The sequence below is a fragment of the Gossypium arboreum genome, chromosome 13 (assembly GCF_025698485.1).
Source record: "Gossypium arboreum isolate Shixiya-1 chromosome 13, ASM2569848v2, whole genome shotgun sequence".
NCBI classification, from domain to species: Eukaryota; Viridiplantae; Streptophyta; class Magnoliopsida; order Malvales; family Malvaceae; genus Gossypium; species Gossypium arboreum.
In genome coordinates, this window is record NC_069082.1 from 119,626,556 (window position 1) to 119,649,586 (window position 23,031).

Below are 23,031 nucleotides of genomic sequence, written 5' to 3' on the forward strand. Positions count from 1 at the left end.
AACTGTATCAAAATTAAAACTAAAAATAAATAATATGTGTAATGCGTAAATGAAATTCAAAAATAAATAATATGCATAAAAGATTAAAAGTAAATGATATACTAAGTAATATATATACATGAAAAACCTAATATAAATAATATATATAGTAGTAATAATAATGTACGAAGGTGTTTCAGATAGACAAGTATGCACATGAAAATAAAATAAATAAATAAAATGTGAAATCAAAATAGTTCAAAATAATATATTAAAACAACATGTTTATTCTAAAAAAAAAACTAAAACTTAATTGAGAGAAAAACAAAATCCAAGGGATAATTTATGAAAAAAACAAATCATTAAAACAGAATTTTGGGCCGAAATTAAATGCACACAAATGTTTGAGGACTAAAACTGAAAATGCCCCAAATCTCAAAATACTGTGCTAAAGGGAGGGCCAAATTGAAATAACGTGCAGATTACAGGGACAATTTAAAAGAATTAAAAAACATGGCTTGATTGAACGCTAGCGCGAATGAAGGGGACTAATTGCGGAAATTACCCATTTAAAGGTAAAATGCTTGTGGGTCCAGTCAAAACGCGTACTGACTCTTACCCCCCCAATGCTGTTTTTGTCCTATTACTCCAAATATTAAAACTTGTTTTAAAACACTTTTTGCTTAAAAACATTTTAACTCTGATTTTTTTAAAAAAAAACCCTTAAAGTTTTGAAATCCCCTCACTCTCCTCTCTGCTCTTCACCTAAAGGCCTATGCCCAGGCCTTCAACCGCCCCAAAAGTCGCCTGCGACCAGCGAAGTAGGGCCCTCCACCGGTGCGAGCACGGTGCGCGGTGAGTCCCTCTCCTTCTCTCCTATCCTTTTCTTTGTGTTGTGGATCCGAATGGGAAGGAAAAGAAAATGAAAAAAAAAAAGAAGAAACAAAATAAAGATGTAGTAAATAATCACCTTTGAAAATATTCTTTGGTTGCTTTCTACTGATTTTTGTGTGAAATTTGTATACAATCTGTAGCCGATTTCTCTGGAAAAAAATAAGCATAAAAAAAAAGAAAAGGTCCCTTTAAATGGATTTTCATGAGGCTTTTATAGCCCGTTTTTACAACTGATCTTTGCTTGTTTGCAGGTGCGTGAGCAAGCACGTTTCTGACGTGGAGTGGTGGTGTCGCGCACATCGCGGAGTGGCAGCGTCCGGCGCGCGATGCATTTGCTAAAACGGAGTAAAGGGGTTTGGGGGCTAAGGTTTCAAATTAGCCAAAACTGTTTTAGGCTTGTGGGGCAATTGGGTCGTAGGTTTTAGTTTGGGTCTGGGTCTATTTTTTGTTGGGTTTTGGGCTGCTTGGGTAGTGTTTTTATTTTTGCTTGTATGTTTAATTTTTAAATGGTTTGGGCCGGGCAATTTTTTGTTTTGGGCCTTACATGGTACTTATGGTTTTTTTTGTCCCAAATTGATACCGTAACTTTTTTTCGTCCACTATATTGGTATTTGAGACTAACGATGTTAATGTTTTGCTGATGTGGCATCGCTGGCCAATTACAAACTACTACGTGACGTCCTCTTATACCTCTTTTTTCTTTTATTTTTTTATTTTCCATCATCTTCCTTTTTCTTTTATTTTCTTATTTTCCTTTTTCTTTTTCTAGGCTACTTCTATATTTTTTCATCTGTCAACAAGTGGGTACATGACTGACTTTCCATTCTCAACTAAGCTTCTACAAAGTTCATAAAGTTTTGATATTATTATCAAATCAAGATGCTTCCATACATCAAGTTCATAATGTTCCAACTCATATAGGAGACATTCTTTCTGTTGTTGAGAAAAACCTTCTGGATAGAACTTGTTTACAAGAATGAAAGTTTTATCAATATCAAATAACTTGAAAAACTCCTTGGAATTTAAAGCTATAGTAAGAGTGAGAAGCTTGGCAACATGTTCGTTAAATTCGCTATTCAATTCTTACAACTGAGTATCTATTGTAGCAAAAAATATATTCACTCGATAATGATGCTCTACTGTAACATCTTCCTTCTTGTTGTGACTACAACCCACAATGTATTGAGCATTCATATCTAGAAAATTCAACTCCCAAGTTTCAAAAAAAGATATCACTTTTTTCAACAATTCATTCCATCCATCATCTCTCAACTTTTGAATTAAATTTTTCATTGTCAAAACTAAACTCATGTCATTTAATATATCTTGAGAACAACGTTGCAAAGCTTGACAAAGATTATTAGTAACCCCTAAAACTTTCTTAATCATATGCAAAATAAAAATAAACTCAAAAGATCTCAATATATTATATATGCTATGAGCATCTCCTCGCTGAGAATAGTTAAAGTGATATTTTTTAGATTTTCAAGAATTGTGCTAGTAGCATTTTACATCTTCAGTAAACTAGTAACTTAATTTAAATGGGAACTCTATCGAGTCTTACTAGGACATTGTAAAGTGTCAATCTAATTCATTCATGTTCCAGGTGCTAACTCATTGATGGATACCAAACGAGTTATTTTAGCTACTTGGGCTTTTTGTAATTCATTGTGCCGTTTGGAAGAAGCAAAAACTACATTAGAAATATCATACGAGTCTTTAAAAAATTGATGCACTTCAACCACTTCTCCAATTGCTGCAACCAATGCTAAGTAAAGACGATGAGCAAAACAGTGAACATAATAAACATATCGATAATCATTCAAAATCAAAGCTTGCAAGCTGTTAAATTCCCCACACATATTGTTTGTTCCATCATAGCCTTGACCTTAAATATTTTGTATTCCAAAACTATTTTGCAAGAGAACATTAAAAATCACATTCTTCAAAGTCAATGATACAAAATCTTTAACATGGACTATATAAAAAAAAACTGTTCTTTTACCTGTTCTTGTTTATCAATAAATCTCAAAATAATTGTCATTTGCTTATTTCTTTTTTACTCGTCTCTCGTTTCATCCACAATAATGTTGAACTTTTTCTTACCAATTTCTTCACGGATTACATTACAGACTCTACTGGCATAAATTTGTGGTATCTCTTTTTATATTGTCGAAGAAGTATAACTAGCATTTTGTGGAGCACTTTTCAGAACATCTTCAACTTTCTCATCATAAGATGCTAATAGTGATAACAATTCAAGAAAGTTCCCACGATTTTTTGATCCTGAGCTTTCATTATTACCTCTAAAAGCACAACTTTGAAATGAAAACTATCAAACAACATCTATACTAGTTTTCAGACGTAGATAATTAGTTGCAATTTATTGTGTTGTTTGTCTAACAAGTGATTCTTCAATATGTTGAATGTAATTCATTAAAGCTACATAAGCTCGTTGTGCATTGTTATGTAGTGAATTTAGATATTTTCCCATATGTGTCAAAAAAGCATAATTGCATTCATCGTATACCTTTTTCCAATTACTAAAGCCATTATGAGTAAATGCAGTTGATCCAAAACGACTACTTGGATTGCTATTAAAAAGAAAACAAGGCAAGTTGTTTAAACCATGATGGTTGAAAATAACGAATATGCTTTTTTGAATTGGAAGCAGGATATTTTGAAAGAATAGGATGATATGGTCCAACCTTAATATAAGCTCTTTGAATTTCATCACGCATATTAACCGAATACTCATATATTTGCTTACATAACTCAGGTTCACGTTCTAAGTTAGACAAATCAAGTGCCTTATCTTCAACTCTAGGAATTTTAAAAGGACGAGCATCAGAGTTTAAAGGAGTAAACAATGAAGGTGGTACCTCAATTTTTGACGCTTCTGAATGTGATTGTGTTGTCTCTGTATTTTTCTTTTTTAAAAAATGAATCAATTATTTTTGCCTTCATAACTACAATATCTTAAAAGATAAAATAAAATTAATAACTGTAAAATAAAATTAAACTATAAACTTTAAAACACAATAAAAACAATAATAATACTGTAAAAAGATAAATAAAAAAAGCCTTAGAATATGAACTCGATGCCGCGTTTGAAGGACAAACGTTGTTGTCAGTAGTTGTTAATAGCAATAGGGAAAGAGCTTCTTTTTCACTAGTTAACAAATTAAATTTTAACCTAAATTCACATTTAATGTTATATTAAAACGTGAACAACTATCATCTAAAAAAAGAAAGTTGTAATATGTTCTATAAATATTTAAAGTTAAAAGTTAAAATATGTGATATGTAAAAAAATAAAAAGAAAAAAAAGAAAGATTTTTTTTTATGTTCAAAGTTGGAAGGGGGTCAAACAACAATTTAAAGGGGGGCGAACTTTTCAAAAGTTAATGTGCTAAATAAGAAATATTCATTTTTATAATTTTAAAAGGGAGCCTTGCCAGCCTTTCAAATTTCCTAATGCTCATACATCTTTCTTAGATACAGAAGTTCAACTTCATACATCTTTTAATCTTATACAATACATACACCCTTCACAACAATTAACAAAACCATACTGATAATCGACAAGAAGAAGATCGAAGGAAGAGAGGAAATCATTAAACTATTGATTTCGTTTGAGGACCAATGTCGGAATCTGAGTACTCTTCAATTGAGTTGCAATGAATAAGACATGGCAACAACCACTCAACAGATGGTGCTACTTAATGATGAGGATAACAACAGTAGCACCAACATCAGCAATGGCCAGTGAAATCTAAGAATCAAATAAAAGTGTTCATTAAACCAACCTAAAAAAGTTTCAAATTCGAAGATCCAAGAAACAGAAGCAAAACCAGAGCAAGAACGAGGTAGGGTATTCTTCTATGCCATGGATTTCGCCGACTCAAAGTTTAATCCAGTGATGATTAGAAGAGCAAGTCTCTTGTCTCTACTTTTGATTTGCGCCACTGCCCAACAAAGGAGACTGTTGAGAACTCATGGGTATGTTGAACTTCTTGATGGGATTTTGGTTTTTAGATTCTTTTGTTGAAATCCCAACATTGTTAATCAAAACCCCCACATCCAGTCCTTTAATAGTTTCTTTTATTTTCTTCACGCCTTCATCAAGATTGCCAGTGAAGTCCACAACAATTGTCTTGATTTGAATCTTGGCATACTTGACATATTTTTTGAGATTTTTACTAGGTCTAAGAAAATTGATCTAGACCCATTTCAGAAAAGCAAATGAAAAGAGGGATTTTGGTGATGATTGGATGGTAAAAAAAGAGGGAAAATTTGAGGGGGCTTTGAAGGAAAAAAATGAAACAGATAGAAAAGAAAAAATGAAAAGGTCAGGTAGAGATGGTGAAATGAAAAAACGAAAAACATTGCAACATGTAGATGAAGACAATGGGGAAAGGAAATTTCAAAAGAAAAAAATAAATGAAAGGATTTTTAAAAATATAAAATAAAATGGAAAATAATTAAAGGGAAACAACTTTCCAAGTCAAAGAAAGTGACATGTGGCAGCGTACGAGTGGTCAGCGTTATCACGTCAGCAAATTTTTGATACCGTTAGGCTCAAGTACCAAACTAGTAGACTGAAAAAAAGTTTGGGTACTAATCTGAAACAATAAAAAAACTATAAGTACCAATCTGGGAGAAATGAAAAATTTTGGGTACCAATTTTATATTTAACCATTTATTTAATTATAATAAATTTGTAATTGTCTGGAAAACAATTACCGCTTGTATTTTAAAGAGAAAAAATTAAAATAAATTAAATTTGTGATCATATTTAAATATAAAAAAATTGATTTGAAATGTTATAATCTATTGCAATTAGACTTGTCCATGGGTTGGGCCATTTGGCTTGGTCTGAAGGTTTGCTCGAAAAGTGGGATGGTTTGGGCAAAAATACAGAAAAAAAAATGTGCTTGGGGGAAAAAATAAGGCTTGGGAAAAAATTTTGTTACTATTTTGGAGGTATTTACTTATTAAGTTGTACCTATCTTAGTGTTATTTAAGTATAATTTTTTAAAATTTATTTTCAATTTGTTGGAAAACATTTATTTTAAATTTTTAGTTTTTTATATATTATATATTATATACAAATAAAATAAATTAATTTTTAAATAAGGACAAAGTTGGACCCAGATTTTAGCATTTTTATGTGGGTCAAGCTTGGACAAAATTTAAGCCCGCTTTTCTCGCGTTGGACCGAATTTGGACCTAGAATTTTATTAAGGTCTACCCGACTTGACCCATGAACAAATTTAATAGTAATTAATAAGTTATGAAACCATAAAATTAATATTTAAATTAGTAATGGAAAGAATAATATTAAAGTAAAACAGACAGTATTCAACAAACAATAAATATAATATTTAAATTAATGTATATAGTTTGCAGAATTTATGTAAAAGTGAAATAAATTTTCTATTCTTTTTACAAAACATATTAATATTTATTAATTATTTAGGATAAAAGTAAAACATTTGTTGGCTATCATTTGTTTTATTTCTTTTTGTGATTTAAAATGGTATTACATTCATTTTGTTTAAATGGAAAAAGAAAAAACATTTTTGTAACTAATGGTTTAAATTAGTAAATTCTCAAATAAAAAGTTTTGAAACGTTAAGGACTTGTATTGTAGATATAGATAATTTTCTATCCGCAGATGCTATAATCAAGGGATTTATTCAAGGCAAAACCCGACTTTGTTATGTGAAATTCTTGGGTAGACCAAATTAAAAAATAGTAAAATATTTATGTTTCATTCATTGTTGCTCATGAAGTTAATTGTGTTATTTTCTATTTTGGAAAATTTTAATAATAATAACATCTTCTGTCTTCTAAACTGGAAATATTAAAGTAGTCTTCTAAACTGGAAATATTAAAATAGATATTATGTTTGAAAATTTAAATTTAAAGCCTTAAATAAAAAAATTTTAATTCACTCGAATATAATATCTTATATGTTGTATTTTGGAATATGGATTTGAATTTTATTTATGAGTTAGTATTAGATATATTGAAATATCATATCTCATATTATTTTTATTCTATAAACAATTTATAAAACACTTGTCAATACCTTTATTTTGTTTCTGGAGTTTAAAAACTCCACTAGAAATCTTCCAAATGTTTTCTCTTCATTTAACATGTAAATAGTAATATATTATGAGCAAATAAGTTGGGTTCAATATCAATTTGTAAAATCTAGAAATCTTTTAAGAATTTTAATTTTATTATCTAACAAATCTATAAATTTAATAAATTATAATGTATGTTACATTTATATAAATTTTGAAATCTAAATTTTAAAATTTTAATTTTAATTTTAATGCTGTCTTAAAAATTTTAAATCTTAATATATGAATATTTAAATGTTAATTAAAACCAGAATATAGGAAGAACAGGTTGACGATAAAAAAGAAGAAAACCAGAATACGTAACAGACATGAAACATGAGCAAATAAAATATATAAAAGCGAATGAGAAAATTTTGTTAAAGCATCTTGATTCCTGAGTTTCACCGGCTTATAAAACAGGAAACCGGCTTTTGAAATCACCGTCCCGCCCCCATTTTGCTTTTTCATTTTTTTTTTAGTTTTCGTTAAGCTCCAGCTAGGCATGCGACGTTTTGAAGTTTCAACTTTTGGATACAGTCTCCGCTTCACTTCATTTCATTTCTTCAGTGTACATTTATTTGTTATTTCCATTAAAATTAGTTTTAAAATATTATGTTTAGGATAAGCAAGGATTTGGCACCGGGTTAATTTAACAATGTTTTTTAAAAGTATTGGTAAAAACGTTTTTGAGAAGTATTTTTAAAAATTTTATTTACGATTTGAGTGTTTAATATTGTTATTAAAAAGTGTTTTGAAAAATAAAATGTATGTTCTAGACATGATATTATCATATAATAAATATGCATTTAAATAATATTCAAATAATTAATTAAAATATTTTATTATAACTTCTTGTTAATATTTTAATATATAAAATATAAATTTTAAATATTAATTATTTGTAAAATTTATTAGAATATAAAACTATATTTTAAATATTTAAATATAACCATTAAATATTTATAATTAGATATTAACATATTTGTATTATTTTTAAAAATTTATTTTAATTAATGATTTTAACATATTTATAATTAAACATCAAGAAAAAAAAGAAGAAAATTACCATGTTATCAATGGGATGAAAAAGTAATTAAACACTTCTATGAATTTAATAAATTATTATGTACGTTACATTACTCAAGTCATACAATTTTTGAAATCTAAATCTAAATCTAAATTCTAAAATTTTTATTTTTAAATGTTATCTTATAAAAATTAAATCTTTAAATGTTAATTAAAACCCTAAACATTATGAAATGAATCAACAATGTGTAAGCCATCTCAAATTTTCCATACCAACATAGAATATACTTTTTATTTTAAATTGAATTAATGTTTTGAGCGGAATATTGATGATGAATGTACTGATTCAATCTTTGTTAAATAATTGGCAAAACAAAACATAGGAAGAATAGGTTAATAAAAAATTGAAGAAAAACCAGAATACGTAACAGACATGAAACATGACCAAATAAAATATATAAAAGCGAATGAGAAAAAATTGTTCAAGCATTTTGATTTGTACTGCTGATCGCTGAGTTTCACCAGCTTATTAAACAGGACAACAGCTTTTGAAGTCAAAGGTACCCAACCGCCTCGCCCCCTTTATGTTTTTTCATTATGCACCATGCATGTGATCCTACTCAACTTCATTTCACTTTCTTAAATTATTATTTTTTCAATCTACATTTATCTATTATTTAGTTTTAAAAAATGTGTTTTGGGTAAGCAAGGATTTGATACTCAATACGTGTCCTCGACTGCGCCTTGCGTCACCAAAGGTCGGCTACCCTTTTGTAATTTACTAATATTGTCACCGCTCTAGGTGCAGGATACCATTTGGCACTGACTAACCAATGCAATTTGGTTGGCTTTTTTCAGTACAGGTCCCACCTCTAGCTCTTCTATATAAACGCAGGCATTCAGCATCAAATCATTACTCATACTTCCCAGTCCCACCATATTCTACCTTTCTTGCAGCCTGCTTCCCCAATCTTTTGCCTATTTACCTATGGTTTGATTTTCTGTTTCCTTATATTTTATTCATTTATGAAGAAGAATAATAATCTTGAATACTGTTCATGAGGCCTTATATATGCGGTTAATGAATATAGGCTTCTTTTTTTTTTTTTTGCTTTAATTATATCAAACAGGATCCAGGAGATGAAGGTATGGCTATGGCTGAGGCAGCGCTGGAGACGGAGAGAGAGTCGCTAAGAGCTTGTCAACTTGCACTTGAAGCGAAGATTAGCGAGCGTGCAGTGCTATTGAGAAGGAAGCAAGAGATGGGTGCAAAGGAGGCCGCCAAGCAAAAAGTGGTTGCTGATTTCATGCTCTTCATTGAAGCAATTGAGAAAAATGATATGGAGACTGCCAACAGATTCGATGAAAAAGCAATGAAGAACACTATTCTTACAATGATGAATGATGATACTGGAGGATTTGGAAAGAAGAAATAGTAATGCTTTCAGAGCTTCACCCATCTGCCTGTTTGGATCGGAAACTGGGTATATGACTTGTTCTGTCCGTACAAGCATTAAAAACTCCAAATTGTCATGGCTGTTGTTTGATGTTTTCAAGAGTCGTTGTGTGGTTTTGTTTTTGTTCATTTTCCTAGTTAATATGATTGGGACATGATGGGTTATGTTGTGATGTTTCCTCGCTTATGTTGTACTGATCCGTGACTCTCTCATAGTAACGGAAGGATGTCATTGTTTTAGAGAAAAAAGTTGGATTTTTTTTATTACAAAATCTTGGAGTCATGAATTCCAGTTGGAATTCCAGTTTTCAGGGTTAATCATACGACTCAGAGGGGGTTCAATAGAACATAAAAGAAAGCAAAGCAATTACTTAGGTTATTTTTCTTTCCCATATTTCTATCATTGTCTCCCCATGTTAATTTTTTCTGCTTTAAATAGATAGGCAAGTTGAAGAAGATCAATAAGTGTGGGAAAGGGGAACAGGGGAAAATCTGATTGTTATATTTAGGATACTAATACTATGTATGAATTGAAAGTCAATATAGTTGATCTTGATCCAAATAATGAATGCTTTTATAATGCTTCTAATGAATGTGGAAATCCACTTTAATTCTATGCGACAGAATTTCGGAGTTGGAATCACTCCAACAAAATCCCATTACTATGTAAGTATACAACTATATTTATTACATTAAATAAAACAATACATTGACTACTGATTTAATATGCTCCTTGATAACAATTACAAAATCTAATTAATTACAGCAAAATGCTAAAAAATTGTATAATCTGATCACATCATTCGTCCAGGCTTAAAAGTTGTTATATTTTGATCATGCTTAGATCATGCTCAGATCTTTCAATATGTTCTGGTAAGATTTTTTTCAGACTCGGTTCAACTTAAATTTGCCTAAATTTTTTTCCTTTTGCTATTGTTAGGTGTCACTTTATTATTATATTGCTATTATTTTGTTGTTATTATTTGAATATTATATAACTCTTGTTTTATTATTAATTTTGCTACTATTTTAAAGACATTTGCTTGCTAAGTTGCAACTATTTTAATGTTATTTACGATAAAGATTTTTTAAAATATATTTTCAATTTGTTAGGAAATATTTATTTTAATATTTTTAGTATATGTTATCTATTATATTTTAAAAAACTATTTTTATATAAAAATAATATTAAAAATTTTAATACGGGCGGAACAGATTGAGTTTAATATTTTTTTATTTAAGTCAAGCTTAAACAAAATTTTAAATTCATTTTTAAATCAGATCCGAATCTAAAAAATTAACCTAAAATTTTATATCAGCCCGACCTGACCCGGCTATGATGAATTCTACTTTTCAATTAACTGTTCTAACCTCAGTGGAATGGACAAAACCAACATATTGATTTGACCTTAATGGAATGGACAAAACCAACACATTGGCCTTAGCGGAATGGACAAAATGAACATGCTGGCCTTAGCGGAATGGACAAAATCAACATATTGGCCTTAGCGGAATGAACAAAACCAACATATTGGCCTCAACTTACTCGTTGAAAAGTGAAAAAGCCACGATATCCATAAGAAGATTCATCTACTTCTACAGAACAAGCGACACTTACAAATGTGTTACAAGCCACATGAACCTTTGTCCTAACCAAAAAAAAAAAAAAAACTTTCCTAGATGAATCTCTTGCAAAAAAATCCGATGCGTAGATAAGTATAAATTTAAATCCTTTTACATAAAACAATTACACATTAATAATACTAATTATTTACTTTTATCCTGTACAGGGACAAGCAAAAAGTTGATGAATAACCTATTCTGTTAATAGCAATCTCTAACTCACTTGTGATATATTGAGAACAAAATTTTTGAGAAAGCTTCAACGGTTACTGAAAAATAAACAAAACTAGTGCAATGTAGCCATCATAATAAATGTTTTATGGGCAATAACTTTAGTTTTTTATATTTTGTAATTACACTTTTGCATAAATATGGAAGCAGCTACTAAGGTCATTTTAGAGTTGTTTTCATTCTTCATGCTTATTCTTTATATGGTCTTGACTTTGAAATTTTCTGCTTTGTTTCATATAAGACATGCTATTTACTCATTGTGCTTTAATTTTTCTCTTCAATTTCAAATCTTTGATTCGCATTTTGTGGCAGTATGTTTGTTGTTGCTTTTTCTTAAAACTTGAGCATGTACATGAATTATACACAGTTTAACATAAATATAAGATTTGATGCATCTATCGTTGGGTGTTTTGGTTCAAAATTACATTTGGTGAAGCAGTCATGAAATGATGGTACAAGGAAAGGCCTATTGATACGTAGATTAAGCTATATGTAATGGACAGTCACTTCTTTAATTTTGAAGAATCTGTTATCTTCTCTCTTGTTTTGAATTTATCTTTTTGTATAAATGGTTGCTACTTGCTACTAAGAAGTTATTTCTCAACTGTTGATTTCATAATGGAAAATACTTGCTTTGCACATTGTGTATTTAACCTAGTGAGTGCACCAACCAAATTTCTGACAGCATTTAACCATAGTGAGTGCACCAACCAAATTTCTAACACTTTGCTAGTATAATATATTTTATTCAAATTCTAAAATCCTAATTTTTAAATGTTAATTATAACCCTAAGTATTAGGAAGTGAGTTAAATATTCAATCAACCATGTGTAACTTCAAAACATTATGCCAGTCTTATACCCATGCCATTACTTTTATATATATATATATATATATATATATATATATATATGAAAATAAATTATATTAGGATTATATTAAAATATATAGTTTTTTGAGCATTAATAATAAAATGTCACATCATCAATTTTTAAAAATATAAATTTTATTATACATTTATTTATATTTAATATTTTTGCTATCTTAATTTAATTTTAATTTAATTTCTTAACAAATTAAAATTTTAATAAATAAACAAACATGTTGTCTTCTTTTATAATTTTAAATCATTTTAGTTTTTTTAATTTAATCATCTTTTATTTCTTTCCTTTCAATTATGCAGTCATTTTTTTAATTCTTTTCATTTTTAGGCAGATAATTTTTTAAACATTTTTAAATTTTAATTTTTTATTTCCATTTTTTATTTTTAATCAAATTTCAGAATTTGATAAAACCACCTATAGTGGTTATAATTTTTAAAATTTTGATTTTTTTTACTTGTGTTTTTGTCTAAATTTTTAATGGTTGATTTTAGGTTTTTTTTTTCAGTTTATGCTTATGATTTTTATCAGTTTCTTTTTAAATTCTTAATTATTGATTTAAGCATTTTCAAATTTTATTTGTTTTTGGTTATGTTTTTTTCCATCATGTAGTTTCAACCTTTTCCCCAAAAATTTAAATTATTTTAATTAAAATTAAAGTAAATTAGAAATGATATCGTATGTAATTGAGTTTAGAATAATATTTATATGTTTTTAAAATTGATGATATGACATTATTTTATTGGTACGTAAAAATTATATATTTTAGGATTATTCTAATATAAGTTATTCTCAAATATTATATAATTCATATTTAGATGAAATTTTATGATAGTAAAATATGATTTTATTTCACTTAAAAGAATTGAATTAATGTTTTTGAGCGAAATATATTATGAATGAATGATAAATGTATTGATTCAATCTTTACAAAATATAGGAAGAACAGATTATGAAACATGACCATACAGGCGAATGTGTTAAAAGAACTTACTTTGATTGCTGAGTTTCACCGACACCGGCTTTTAAAGTCAAAAGGTCCCCACATCCCGTCCCCGTTATGCTTTTTCATTTCTTTTAATTTTGGTTAACCTCGACGTGACATGTTGAAGTTTCAATTTTTGGATACAATCCCACTTCACTTCACTCCATTTCATTTTTTAATTAGTACATTTGTTTCCACTAAAATTAGTTTAAAAAATATGTTAAGGATAAGCACGACCCTCATACTCAATGCCTTCGTCCGTGGGCACCTTGCATCACCAAAGGCCGACCTTTGGCGCAGACGAACAAAAGCCAATTTGGTTGACTTTTATCAGTACCGGCCCCCACCTCCAACTCTTCTATATGTTGAGTGTTTCAGCGCAAATCATGTCTCATACTTCCCACCATAGTCCACTTTTCTTGCAGTCAGCTTCCTCAATCTTTTGTCTACTTATCTATGGTTAGATTTTCTGTTTCTACAATTTCAGTTTCCTCGTATTTCATTCATTTATGTAGACTAACAACATTGTTGAATACTATTCATGAGGCCTTATATTATGCGGTTAATTAATGAATATAGGCTTATTTTGTTTTGTTTTTTTTTTTTTTTTGCTTTAATTACATCAAACAGGAGCCAGGAGGTGAAGTTATAGCTATGGCTGAGGCAGCGCTGGAAACGGAGAGAGAATCGCTAAGAGCTCGTCAACTTGCACTTGAAGCGAAGATTAGTGAGCGTGCAGTGCTATTGAAAAGGAAGCGAATGATGGCTGCAAAGGAGGCCGATAAGCAAAAAGTGATTGCTAATTTCATGCTCTTCATTGAAGCAATTGAGAAAAATGATATGGAGACTGCCAACAAGTTCGATGAAAAAGCAATGAAGAACACTATTTTCACTATGATGAGCGATGCTGGAGGATTTGGAAAGAAGAAATAGTAATGTTTTCAGAGCTTAAGCCATTGCCTGTTTGGATTTGAAACTGGTTATATGACTTGTTCTGTCCATACAGGCGTTAATAAACTCCGAATTGTCATGACTGTTGTTTAATGTTTTCAATAATGAATCGTTGTGTGGTTTTGTTTTTTGTTCATTTGGGTTTGTAGGACTGTAACATTTCCAAGTTAATATGATTGGGACATGGTGGGTTATGTTGTTCGTTCAAGTTACAGAGTGTGATGTTTCCTGGCTTATGTTGTTCTGAACGGTGACTCTTTGATAGTAATGGAAGGATATCATTATTTTAGAGAAAAAGTTGTGTTTTTTTTTTTTTATTATTACAAAATCTCCTTATCTGGCAATTCCGTAAATGGTTTGATAATGGCATGGGACAACACAGAGGAGGTATTGTCTTGGCAATCTGTTGTTTCACTCTTGACTACTCTGAGGTAAGGGCCATCAAGTCAGCCCCTAAAATTTATGTTTGGTGTACATTCTCTATTGATAGGCGTCCGATCACGGAAATTGGAAGCTAATTCGGAAAATGCAATTGATTGATGGTCTGGAAGGGAGACGAGACCATTGTAACTGCAGAGTGTACAATCAAACATGGTTGATGTGGTTCATGCCTTGTAGGGAATCAGATGGATGAAAGATATAAAGATTTGGATAACCTTGACTGATGTTTCCATTTGATGGTGTCTGTTTGTAGTTCTTAACTTGGGTTTGAACTCCGATTGTACTTGGGTTTCATCTAATAAAATCAACTTAGCAAATAAATAAATAAATAGGTAAGGGTGTGGGATCCAAGGCCAGGTGGGATGCAATCCAAATACAGGGAAGTTCACGTTTGTGGTTTGGTGGGCATCAAAGCCATACTTTACTCAAGACATTGCTAATAGTGACTAACTAATTTTTGACATTTCCCCATTCTGTCCACTTTAAATCTTAAAATCAAAAATCACTCCCCATTCTAGACAGGTTTTTTTTTTTTAAAGGAAAAATCTAGACAAAGTTAAAATAGAATTTTATATTTGATAGTCGGAATTAAAAATTGTGTTGTAGGCAAAATGTTTTTTTTTTCTTTTAAATTATAGTAAGAAACTTGAAAAGAAAGGAGGGCAAAGTATAATGGTAAACATTCGGTTGGATCGAGTGAAAAAATTTCAAGTTGATTGAGTTTATAAGTCTTATTTTATCATCCTAATTTAATTTGAATTTTTTTCAAATCGAGTTTAGTGAAATAAAATTTGAGTTAAGTAGAATAAAATGAAATTGTTTTGAGTTAAATTAAAAAAAATATGTCAAATTAAAATATTGTTATAATATAACTAATTTCATGTAGAGCACATAAATTTAAAATGATATGTATTTGAAAATTTTTAAAGTAAAATAATAAAAATAATATATTTTAGTATCATAAACTTAAATTATTTATTAATTTGTTTAGTTCCCATAATTATTATTTTAAAATTTTTAACTTTTTTTATATATTGTTTATTTTTTAAATTTTTTTAAAAATGAAAATTTAAGCTTTTAGAAATATTTTGAATTTCTTTTGTAAGTTTTGTCGAGAGAAATTAATTTGTTCAATTTTAAAATTGACGAAGATCAAAAAATATTTAAACTAATTTAATATTTAAATTATTCAAATTATAAAATTTAACCCGTCTTAAACTCAAATTATTTATTCAATTAACTTGAATAACTTAAAATTTAAATTTACTTTTAAAATCAAATAAAATTTTATTCACCCAAATCAAGTCTCTACCGGCAACTCTGCCCTATTGACGAGTGATTACTACAATTTTTTTATTTTTATATATTATATTCAACATCAAGCCGTTACATCAGAGTCTTAAAGCTTTTGTCGGCTTTCCAATTCTTCCTTTCCGGAGTCTTTGTCGCTTACCCAGATTTAAACAAAATGAAATTTAAGGTTAAATCATGGGTTTTGGTTGCTTTCCATGCTTCCTTGATAGAACTCGAGAATATCAATGAAAAACCAGTAAAGAACACACCAAATGTGAAGCAATGAAAATAGCTAAGTAGAAACGAAGAGCAAAAGCAAAGCAAACTCAAAAGAATAAATTTCTGTTTGTTATTCTTGAAATAGGAAGCGCAAAGTAGAATGACAGTCGTATTTATAGTTCAAAGTCAATCTGTAACGCACTGTCTCGTTGACGGGGATTTTTGGGACGATATGGTTTGTGCCGCTAAAGGGAGAAAAAAGCACCGCCATATGTCTCTTTTCTTGTAGCAATTACAAAAATTTTAAATTTCTAAATAAATTATTTAGTTCTTAAAATTATTATTTTAAAAACTTTTAAAATTTTAAATTCTTGTATATGTTGTTTAGAATTTCTAATTTTCGCATTTAAATCATGAGTTTTGGTTTCTTTCCATGCAATATATTGATTATTGATTTAATATGCTCCTTCCTAGCAATTAAAAAAAGTCCAATTAACACCAAATGAAATTAATGGCTTTTGGGAAAATCTGCTGAAAAGTTAGTTGTTGCATCATTGAATCAGGTGCTCTAACTTTAGTGGAATGGATAAATTGTACATATATTAAGCCCAATTAACTTTTTGACAAGTCAAACTAAAATGACCAATCAAGACAAACGTCATCAATTGTAAATTATTTGATTATAATGAGACGATTATAAACAAAGTAAGATAACCTACAAGAAGATTCATCTACCTCAATAAAACCAGGGACACGTACAAATGTGCTACAAGCTACATACTAATCTTCAATAAATACACAAACTACAAAAGAATTTTTCCCATATGAATCTCTTGAAAAAATGATGCTTAGATAAGTATAAATATAAATTTTTATATAAAAAATTAATATAATATTAATTATTTACTTCTATCCCGTATGAATAAGCTCTTGTGCTTATTGAAAGAATAACAAAACTACTACAAGGTGATCATCAGAATGAATATTTTGTATATATATTTTGTAAACAGCAGTCTCTCTACTCAATTCTGATATTTTTAGAACAAAATTGGTAAGTAGCTTCTGTGCATGATGAACAAAATTATGCAAGGTGACCATCGTAAACAGTCCCTCAATTTTGGTCACCTTCAGTTTTGATATTTTGTACGAATCTTTGTGTAATTGTTTTTGTAAATTACAATTTGAAGCCACAAGGTGACCATCGTAAACAGTCCCTCAACTTTGGTCACCTTCAGTTTTGATATTTTGTTTGAATCTTTGTGTAATTGCTTTTGTAAATTACAATTTGAAGCTACTAAAAAGTCACTTCAAGGTTGTTGTTTTTGTAAAAACTTTTAAATAAATGAAATGATGATATCTAGATTAGACCTGATCATGGGTCGGGCCATCCAGCTCGGCTCAAAGGCGCGCTCAAAATGTGGGAGGTTTGGGCAAAAATATAGGCCACTAAAAATGGGTTTAGACAAATAAATAAGACCCATTTAAAAAATAGATCAGGACTCGGGTAAGGCATTTTTGGCTTGGGCCTGGCCCAAATTTATTAAAGGACAAAAAAATTTATTTTTTTAATGTTATTTTCTTGTTGTTTTCTCCCTATTTTACTACTATTTTACTATCATGTTGCTATTATTTTGTTGTTATTATTTGGATATTGTATAAAACTTATTTTATTGTTAATTTTGTTATTATTTTAAAGGCATTTGTTAAATTTTTTATTTTAGAGGTATTTTCTTGTTAAGTTGCATTTATCTTAGATGCATTTAAGTGTATATATTTTTAAAATTTATTTTCAATTTGTTGGAAAATATTTATTTTGATCTTTTAGTATTTTTGATGTAGTATATATATTTAAAATAATATAAAAATAAATACGGGCGGGTTGGGTCGGGCCCGATTTTAACATTTTTATCTTGGTCGGGCTTGTGCAAAATTTTATGCCTATATTTTGAGTCGGGCCTAGGCCAAGTAAATGGGCTTAATTTTTTAGTTGAACCCGGCCCGACCTGGCCCAGCCTAGTACATGAGCACCTCTAATCTAGATTAAGCTATAATGGACAGTTACTTTTTTTAATTTTGAAGTCTCTACACTCTTTTATCTACAAATTTCATTGATTATATTTCTTTTTCCCTTGTTTAAGGGTGAACAAAGCTACATCAACATTTATTATTTTGTTTTGAATTAGATGGTGGCTACTGAGAAGTTATTTCTGAGTTGTTGATTTCAGTAAGATACTTTGGTATAGACGTTGTGTATATTATTGCATTTAGCCATAGTGAGTGCATATTGTGAAGATTTGAAGTTTGATTTGTTTACATAAATGACATGATGTATGAACAAATCCACATAGAATTGCTCCAGTTAATTCTGCGTTTAATACTTTTCTAATTTTAACGATAGTCATACCTACACCTCTCCAAAATATTGCTTATTTTCTAAATAATTTAATGACTTTCTCTGTAGCTATATTTGAATATTCTTCTTTTTTAACACCACAAAGAAAGAAAGGTAAGGGTGTCGGATCCCACGTGGGATGGAATCCAAATGCACGCTAAGCTCACGTTTGTCGCCTACTCCTCAGATTTAAATAAAATGGAGTTCAAGGTTAAACCCGGATGTCTGTGTTCTTTCCATGCTTCCTTGACTTTTACTTGGATTATGTATTTTTTAAAATGAATATTTTATTTATATCTCACATGATCTTTGTCTAATTTTTATCAGCACCTTCTTCTCAATATCAGTAATATTATTTATGCCCTTCTTCAGTGTTTTATTCTCTCTCTCTCTCTCTCTCTATATATATATATATATAGCATCAAATTATATCCCTCATAGCTCACACCACATTTCTTGCAGTTTAACGAATCTTTGTCTCATATCCTATGGTTAGATTTCGGTTTCTGTTATTTCAGTTTCCTTACGGTAACAACACCAACAACATTTATTGTTGGTAAGTGAGGACTTAGATTTTCTGTTAACGAATAAAGTTATGTTTTTTGTCTTTAATAAAACAGGACCCGCAAGATGTCATTATGTTTACTGCTATGGCTGTGGAAGCTGCAAGGATGAGAGAGGAGACAAGGCGGATGACTGAGTTGCTAAGGTCTCTTCAAGCTGCGCTTCGTGAGAAAGCCAAGGAATACGAAATGCTTAAGAAGAAGAAGCAGAGGATGGTTGCTAAGGAAGCCGTCAAGCTGAAAATGGTTGATGATTTCATGCTCTTCCTTGATGCAATTGATGAGAACGGTGGGACGAATGCCCTGAATTTTGATGAAAAAGCAATGATGAATTCTATTCTCAATCTGATGAAAGGTGGCGATAACGGCGGATTTGCAGCTGATGAAGGTAAAAAAGAAGCATGAGTGAAAACAAATATAAAACTGGTTTCCTTGCATGAAAAGCCAGCAGTTTATGTTTAATGTTTTTAGGGTTTGAAGTGTTTTTTTTTTTTCCTCTTTTTGTCGCTTCTATGTTGTAGTTTCCTAAAGGGGAAAAAAAACTAACATATAAAATATCATTATGAAAACGTGCCCTTTTAACTTTTTATTATCTTAGTTAATAGACAAAAGATTAAAGGGGTGATCAAAAGGAGATCGGGTAAAGCAATATATATACAACAAATATCATTATTCTAGACATTGACCAAGAAAAGCCAAAGAGATGGATAATAGAAGTGTTCATGGGTCAGGACGGGCCGGGTTCGAGTCGGGCTCAACTAAAAAATTATGCTTATTTATTGGGTTCGAGTCGGGTCGGGCCTAAAAATGGGCCTAAAATTTTGTCCAAGCCCGACCCGGATAAAAATACTAAAACTTGGACCCGGCCGGTCCAAATTACCATATTAATTTTTATATTATTTTTAAATATATATAATACATCCAAAATATAAAAATATCAAAATAAATATTTCCCAACAAATTAAAAATAAATTTTAAAAATATGGAGACTTAAATAACACTAAGATAAATACAACTTAACAAGTAAATATTTCTAAAATAATAAAAAATTAACAAATGCCTTTAAAATAATAAGAAAATTAACAATAAAATAAATTTTATACAATATCCAAACAATAACAACAAAATAATAGCAACATTATAGTAAAATGACAGAAAATAAGGAGAAAACAACAAGAAAATAACATTCAAAAATAAAAAAATATATATACAGATTTTTTTGTCCTTTAGTGATTCGGGCCGGGCCTGGGCTAAAAATACCTTACTTGAGGCCAGGCCCATTTTTTAAACTGGCCTTTATTTTTTTGTCCAGGCCCATTTTTCGGGCCTATATTTTTGTCCAAACCCTCCCACATTTTGGGCGGGCCTTCGGGCCGGGCTGGGTAACCGGACCCATGCACACCTCTAAATGGATAATGGTGGAAAAAGAAAAGAGAGAGGGATAGGCAGAAGGTTGATGGAGATGGAAGCAAAATAGAAGTTTTGTTGGTCTATATTTTGAGCAAAAGGAGATCAGGTAAAGCTATATACAATAAATGGGTGTAGGTCGATTTGCGTATAGGGATTGCAATTGATTAGTTAAATTAAAAAATTAAATATTTAATTTGTTTTTATTATAAAATAATTGATAATTACAGCTCATTCTGTGAGTTTAAACCATAGGAGCAACTCTCTTTTGATTTGCTTTTATAGGAATCAATTGTAAATATAAAAAAATTATAGTTAATTTTAGGGTTTTTATTAAAATAATATAAAAAATTAATTAAAGAAATAGTATAAGATATAAATTAATTACAAAATAATCATTCTTTATAATATTTTTAGTGCTAAAGCTGACACCACCTTAAAATTTTCTCCCACCTTCTTCCAATAAGTCAACTGAAATAATAATAAAAAGTTACTATACCAAGAAAGGAAAAATATATTTTTAAAGTGATACCACCAAAATATCAAGCAACACCAATTTAAAATTAAAAAATATATATGTTAAATTAAAATATATATTATTAAAAGAAAAGGGGTGACATTGAGGGTGTTGCCTTGCACAAAAATCTGTAATTAAAGTCTGCAAATAAGATAGTTTTTAAATAAGGTATTGATTAATGTGTGATTGGTTATCATATGCTGACAACATGGGACGTTATTAGAACTTTGTATTAAAAGAAACACATCTAAGTTCACAATAAAAGTCCATCAAATGGGAAATCTGGAATTGAATCAAAAGCCAGCCTGCCTTTGCACACTCACAACAAATGTGATAATGGAGTAATTCGTCCCCATAAACATTTCAGTTTTGCCTTAACCTGTCGCCTCTAATATCCACAACCTAATATTTAGTTGCCTTAACCTAATATTCTTTCTGAATAAGTAATTCTTTTTAAAAAAATTTCTTGCTTGATACTTTCACGGTATCACCTAGAGGTGTTCATGGGCCGGGCTACCCGGCCCAGCCTGAAGGTCTGTCCGAAATGTGGGAAGTTTGGGTAAAAATATAGGCCGAAAAATAGGCTTGGATAAAAAAATAAGGCCCGTTTAAAAAATAGGTTAGGCCTTGGGCAAGGTATTTTTAGCCTGGGCCCAATAAATAGACATAATTTTTTTGTTGAGCCCGACCTGAACCCGACCCATGAACACCTCTAGTATCACCTTAAAAAAATATTTTTTATTAATATCATATTTAGTTTACATTTAGAGATATTTTTTGGATGCCACTTGACACGTCGATAAAATCACTTAAAAAAAAGTTTTTTTTTTTTTTTACTTCAAGTAACTCATTGACAGAAGATGGAAGAATTTGAAGGTGCTGTCGCTTGACATATTAACAACACCCGAAAACATTATAAAAAAATTATACATTTTGTAATTTATCTATATCTTATACTATTTTCGTAATTAATTTTTATTATTTTAATAAAAATATTGATTATTAATTAAAATATATAAATAAGTTGGTCGAATGGACTTTAAAAAAGTAAATCCAATCAAATAAATATATTAAAATTGAATACTTTTATTTGACTTTTAGGGAAATCAAATTAATTGAAGCAATTGATTGGTTTAATCCATTGAAGCTCACCCAATTCATGATCAAAGCCCAAACTTTATGGGCACTTTACCTGTACTACTATCTACTTTATCTTAATGATCATTAAATTGTACTACTATCCACTTTATATTACATAATATAACTCAATATGGAAAAGTCATAATAATAAATTTAGCCTTTAATATTTATATTTATATTTATATTTAATGACAAAGTTAATTCTTAATAAATATTTTTTGTCAATTTGGTTCTTATTCTTTTAGTTAAATTTGACTCTCAACCTATTAAAAATATTAAATTTTACCATTAACCTTTTAAAAAAATAAATCAAAATGTTGTTTTACAACGAAAATATTAGCTAAAACATTAAATTGTTTTAACAAAATAGCCACATGGCAATCCACATATACTTCATATTTTTCTTTTTTTTTCTTTTTAAATTTTATGAACTTTTTATTTTTTTTAAGTTTTAGATTATTTGTTGATATGATATATAAAACAAATATTGCAATGTCAAGACGAAGACACATAGGTTGTCATGCCAACATCATTAGAAAATTATGTTTTAATCATCATTTTCGTTTAAAAATTGACTTTTTTTTGAAATGTTAATGACAAAATTTAGCTAAAAAAAATAATGATCAAATTGACAAAGGACATAAACGCTAATGTTATACGCTCTAGGTGACAAAATGAGAGTCGACCTGTAGCTTGAATGGCACATGAGAGTGACCTTCCATTGAGCATACCTTGTAGTGACCCTCCAGCCAAATCCATCAGTGGTTGAACCTCCACAAATCCTACTTCAATTACCTTAAGAGATGATCCACTAGAAACCTTCCACAAGGACTACCAAGACACAACAACCTCAGAAAGAAGAATGCTAGAATAGGACCACACAATACCACATATGGCAA

The 23,031-nt window shown here is 29.6% G+C and overlaps 2 protein-coding genes and 1 long non-coding RNA gene across 3 annotated transcripts; all 3 read left to right on the top strand.

Annotated features, from left to right (window-relative positions):
* Window positions 1-666: 666 nt before the first annotated feature.
* LOC128286404 (uncharacterized) lies at window positions 667-1,475 on the top strand. Its single transcript, XR_008276951.1, has 2 exons — window positions 667-834; window positions 1,125-1,475. It is a non-coding gene; the product is annotated as an uncharacterized LOC128286404 (long non-coding RNA).
* Window positions 1,476-8,946: 7,471 nt separating this feature from the next.
* Window positions 8,947-10,054, top strand: LOC108463579 (uncharacterized). The gene is made up of 2 exons (XM_017763504.2): window positions 8,947-9,024; window positions 9,164-10,054. Exons 1-2 carry the CDS (start codon window positions 9,022-9,024, stop codon window positions 9,467-9,469), a joined length of 309 nt encoding a protein of 102 aa, XP_017618993.1. The 5' UTR covers window positions 8,947-9,021; the 3' UTR covers window positions 9,470-10,054.
* Window positions 10,055-13,481: 3,427 nt separating this feature from the next.
* LOC108463582 (uncharacterized) lies at window positions 13,482-14,457 on the top strand. Its single transcript, XM_017763507.2, has 2 exons — window positions 13,482-13,668; window positions 13,840-14,457. The coding sequence occupies exons 1-2, from the start codon at window positions 13,666-13,668 to the stop codon at window positions 14,140-14,142; spliced, it is 306 nt and encodes a 101-aa protein (XP_017618996.1). The 5' UTR covers window positions 13,482-13,665; the 3' UTR covers window positions 14,143-14,457.
* Window positions 14,458-23,031: the final 8,574 nt, after the last annotated feature.